This window comes from Ipomoea triloba, chromosome 5, assembly GCF_003576645.1.
Source record: "Ipomoea triloba cultivar NCNSP0323 chromosome 5, ASM357664v1".
Classification (NCBI taxonomy): Eukaryota; Viridiplantae; Streptophyta; class Magnoliopsida; order Solanales; family Convolvulaceae; genus Ipomoea; species Ipomoea triloba.
In genome coordinates this window covers 20911241-20916444 of record NC_044920.1, presented here as the reverse complement: position 1 = coordinate 20916444, position 5204 = coordinate 20911241, and the positions used below count along the sequence as shown (strand labels likewise).

The window sequence follows — 5204 nt, the reverse complement described above, 5'->3', positions numbered from 1 at the left end:
CCCTCAAATTTTGAATATTTTTTAATTTTTTCGTCAAATTTAATGTCCAGGGACTAAACTCGCCACTTTGTGAATAACTGAGGGACTAAACTCGCATACAACCATAACTTAGGGACTGAGTCTACACTACCCCTATAACTCAGGGACTAAAAATGCCATTTTCCCAAAAATAAAATATATACTATTTCTTGAGAATTCATGAATAACTTAATACCAAACAAAAGAATAAATCTAATATTAAAAATGTTATTTCATTCCAAACCTATTCCCCCACTAAACTTGCGATTACAGCCTTACTCTTCCTTATTCAGACCTGCCGTTTACTGTCATAGTCCTCCTTACAGCACTTTAGAACGGCAAGACACAGAGATGTCGATTCTATGGGAGAAGAGCGAGACATGGAGGTGGTTAGTAAGGAAGACGAGGGATTCCAAGTCCTTCTTCTTCGCATTCGCCACCGTGTGCGGCGTCATTCCGGGCGTTATTGGATACACCGTCATGCAGCTTACCAACACCAGCAATCCTGATCTCGAAGCCAAGCTCCGCCGCGATGCTCGCCCCGAAAGCCTCGTACGTCTGCCTCTCTACCTGCTAAGCCAAACCCCTTTTCCGTCATCCCCAATTTCTATAGCTATAACTCTGATTAATCAAACGAATTAAACCCTAGGATATTGCTATTAGTAATAAATCCCGTTTGATTCTTGAAGTTCATTTCATTTCTCTGTATAACTGATCCGCTGGTTACTTGAAAAGTTTTAGGGATTTCGTTTGATGCCCTTCTGTAATTTGAGAAACACCGTAGTTTTCCAACTTTAGGATTTGATTAGTATAGTGGGTTCGGGTCTAGTCTGGGAAGGTTCAACCAAGACATGAGTTTCCTAAGGAAATCTGAAATCAGTTTAAAACAATAGCTGCTGCTGTTCTAGGATGAATGTCAGGTCTACTGAAACTGTAAAGAGGATATTTTTAATTCACAAAGAGGCATTATATCTGACTATTCTATTACTACTGGTTTACTCGTTTGTGCTTTTGAATAATGTGTTTTCCTTTCGTTCATATAACATGTTTATTATAGAACTCTTAATTTGCAAACCAGCAGAACTGCTGGTTCTTAGCTTAAATGACATCATTAGTTGGACTGTTGAACTTATAGCAAGTTTTATTTTGTGTAATAATCAGGCAGGATGAAGGACCAAGTCATAATTACACTTTCTGAACCAACCGATTGTGTTTGGTTTTAAAAACTTGTTTTGATGCTGTAGATTGTGCATTATAGTATATCTGTATATGTGATGTGATATCATTGTCATGCTGAATGTGTTAGCTTGTATTTTTGTCTGGTGGAGTTAGTCACCAATTCATAAGGGCTTGTTTGGCTCATAATGTATTGGAGCTCATTTGCTCCATCTCAAACAATGAAATGAGAAAAATGCTTTTAAAGTCAAGTAAGAGGCAAAAAACTTCTTTTCAATAAGCTTTAGAGAGTCGAGGCTTCTCAGAACAGCTTCTTTTGCATTTGTATTTTTGTCAGCTAATTGCATTTTATGGTAGACATTTTCTAATCAAATTTCTTTTCCTCTGTAGATGATGGGAAAAGTTAATAAAGAAAGGCTAGCAGAGTATCTTGGGGAGCTGCAAAGGAAGGAGAATACAAATGACAGATATGTTGCTGCTTTAAAAGGCGAGACATTGACCAGAAACCCCTATGTGAGAATTCAACCAGTTCCTACGGCTACCACTGAGGACAAAGTTAACAAGGGGAAGTAGGTTAGTGTTTTCTGTTTAATTTGTACTCTCTTAAATCTTAATAGAGGAGTTCTTGCCTTGTTACTCTGGCGATGCCTACTTTATTCTGTACACTGTATAAAAGGGCTTTGTGAACTTGATAATATGCCAAGTTATGCACAATTTGTTGAAATTTATTTATTTTCCTGAGCTTTTGTAATGGATCTGAAATGTTTACTGGCTTTCATGATGAATTTGTTGGATGTAGTGTTTTGAAGTTTTTTAAGCATCTTTTTGATTACATGCCCTTATTATATGCCAGAAGAGATCAATTGAAGTTAATTTAATATGAGCATGGTTGCAGTAGGCGCTAGGCGCTAGTCGGGCGGTAGACTAGTGCCTAGCGCCTAAGCGGTCTAGGCGGCGCCTAGGCGGTACCTAGGCGGTGACCTATAAAAACAAAAAATTAATTCATGTGTATAGGTGTATGTCATATATTATATTATATATATTATATATATATCTCTTACTTCTCTTACTTATATAAATAAATAAATTTAAATATATATAAATATAATAATAAAATTAACAAGGCCGACTTGCTTGAGTTAACTCGGCTAACTCTGCCGAGTTGGGCGAGTTAACTCGGCCAAATTCGGCCCAGTCGGCCGCCAACTCGGCCTAGTCGGCCAAGTTAGGCGCTAGGCGGCCTCCTAGGTGGCCGGCTACCTAGGCGGACGCCTAGGCAGCAATTCGCCTCGGTCTAGGAGCGCCTAGCGCCTAGGCGGGGATTTTTGCAACAGTGAATATGAGCATACCATACACATTTAAAATAAACAAAACTGGAGACTAAGTTAAATAGTTTTACTTTTTAAGAAGAAAAGAAGTTTGTTTGCCTGTCATTTAACCATACATCCACTGAATCTGTGACTTTCATTGTTTGTGTTTCCGCTACATATCCTACATCAATGTAAAAGCATTGTTTTCTTGATACTATCAATCCATCAGCTTTTATTGGCTACCATAATCTCCATTGTCTCAGCACTGTTTCCTCTACCTTATCTCTAATGGAAGCACAATAACTGAATCTGTTTGACGCTACTAATCAAAACAATAAATGCCTGTGTCACAGAAAGGTTATCCAGTTTCACTTTCTAAGGATCCATGCAATCTAATTCACTAATTGACTAATGTTTTAAAACATTTCTTCTAATTTTGGGTTGTAATTCTTGATATTAGTAAACCTAATGCATAGTTTCTTAATATCTAATTTGCACTTCCAAAAGTTGAATTTAGAAGCATCAAAAGTTTAGTCAAAATGATCATTAAAACAGTAAATGGGGCAATTAAAGTAGGATGGAGGGAGTAGTATTCATTTGTGACCCCTCAAATTTGGTTGTCAATGTAGTTTCTCTATCTGTCTAATTGATTAGACCTTGAAAGTTATTTTGTTTGCCGGTTGGGTTAATTTCCTAGTGCCTATTCAAATTGCCCTTAGTCAAGAAAGAAGAATGGAAGAAACAACCAAGAAAGTGAAATAGAAAGAAATTGGGGATTTGGTGTTTAATTTCCTTCGCGCATGTGATTCACATTCAAAATTCTGTCTTATAGAGACATTGCATATCTTTCACATCAGTACCTCATAATGCTGTCATATAAGAAATTCATAACTGTACAAAAGTGTGTTTTAATATTTTAATATGCAGCCTACTAAGCTTATCAAATGTATTGGGTCTGGCTTAGGATAAATTCTTATGTATTCATGGAGTAGAAATAGGGGCCTAAAAGACCAAACAGTTCGTCTATAGGATGCCACATGAGTACATAAAGGTGTAATATCAGGTGTTGAAGATCTTTGTAGTAAGAAAGGTTCTTATTCCCTTCAGTAAACAAGAATTTGCTCTTGCTTAGTATATTTTTTATTGGGTGGAAAAATGTTGTAGCTAGTGTGAGCAGGAAAATGATAAAGTATTTGCCATTCTCAGCCAAAAGGACTTTTTAAAAAATCATGCAGAAATTTATCTGCATTTATCTGTGTATTCATTTCCTAAGTAAAAGTTTATGTAGGCATGTATATTGAAGACTATCAAGTAGATCCTTTGTGTCTCTTATGTCTCTCTATATGTGAAAATGTTGGTGAACAACACTTTTGTTAAAAGATTCAAGTATGAAATTAATTGGCAATTGAAATTCCATATAATCAGTTGGTCTCAGTAATTCCTGGTGAGTGGGGTGCGAATGTGCAATGCTGCATTTGTGTCTAATGTGGTCCTTTCCTGTTTCCTTGCATTTTGCAGATCAATTTGATGTCATCATTCTTGAAGTTCCAAAAGGAGATAGTAGTTATGCATTATTGTTGTTTCAAGGAATTATGACTTCTCTTTTTATAGTATTCAAAAAACAAGTTCATAGAAAGGCTGGTTTGGTTTGGTTTTATCATTAGTAATGTGGTGTGTTTACCTGTGGAATTCTTGCTTAGCTACAGTATCTCTGATATGAATGGATGATGTAGTGACTCAACTTTTGAGATATGTGGCTTGCACTAAACTTGACCAGTAGAGCCACTCTTGAATTGAATTGTTTACCACTGTTCAACTGAAGTATAGTGGTAAACAATTTTTGTATATTTAGAAGGGATAATAATTTCAATTAGAAGTACAGAATAAAAGGACTTTTTCTGCTTACAAGACACATTTGCTTGAAAACAGGACTTTAGACTGGGTAGCCAAGAAATAATGTAATCAAGAATGTAAAGACACAGCAATGTAAGGAATTAAGGGTTTTTTTTTTTTTTTTTTTTTTTTTAGGAAATAAGGTTCTTGGTCACTCTAGATGAATCAAACAACTGTTGCCTCTTTAGCTAGTTATGTTTGCGTATTTAATTATGTAAAGCGTCTAAGGGCAATTCTGCTTGTAGTTAGGGTTTGTAGCATAGTATAGGACAATTGTAACAAATTTCATGCATCCTGAAGGTTGACAATTGTTATACCATCAATCAGGATTCATATTTCATTGTGAATCCTGATAAAAATATTATGTATCTTTAGTTAACACATTCTGTACCTATGGTTAACAATTTCTGTGCATATAAATAAATAACTTCATAATTGCTGACACATAATATGATAGCTACAGGTACAGAAACTGTCAATTGCAGGTACAGAATGTATCAACTACAGATTCAAAATATCAACTACAGATTTAAAATATGAATGCTATTTTTGGACCAGAGTCTACGATGCTTAGAAATGTTAACATTCCTTCTGAACTATATTTTGTGGCTCTAAGTCTTATCATAGTTGATCTGTACTTGAGCTAATGTTTATTACCAAATGACAAGGATTGGAAATATTAACTTCAACAAAGAAGGGATATTTTTTATTTTATTTTTTTGACGAGCAACCATGTCTTTCTCAATGTCCTTTATTGTTAGGTAGTGTTGTGGACATTATTCTACAGATGTTGGATAGTGAATAAGT

The 5204-nt window shown here is 35.5% G+C and overlaps 1 protein-coding gene across 1 annotated transcript; it reads left to right on the top strand.

Moving 5' to 3' along the window:
* The first annotated feature begins 274 nt into the window (after positions 1–274).
* On the top strand, positions 275–4351 carry LOC116019221. Its single transcript, XM_031259368.1, has 3 exons — positions 275–570; positions 1585–1767; positions 4023–4351. The coding sequence occupies exons 1-2, from the start codon at positions 370–372 to the stop codon at positions 1765–1767; spliced, it is 384 nt and encodes a 127-aa protein (XP_031115228.1). The 5' UTR covers positions 275–369; the 3' UTR covers positions 4023–4351.
* Positions 4352–5204: the final 853 nt, after the last annotated feature.

Bases quoted from the DNA above. Each gene is read 5' to 3' on its own strand.
- LOC116019221 (XM_031259368.1), top strand. From the start codon at position 370: ATGTCGATTCTATGGGAGAAGAGCGAGACATGGAGGTGGTTAGTAAGG. The intron at 571-1,584 runs GTACGTCTGCCT...TTTCCTCTGTAG, and splicing joins ATGCTCGCCCCGAAAGCCTC to ATGATGGGAAAAGTTAATAA.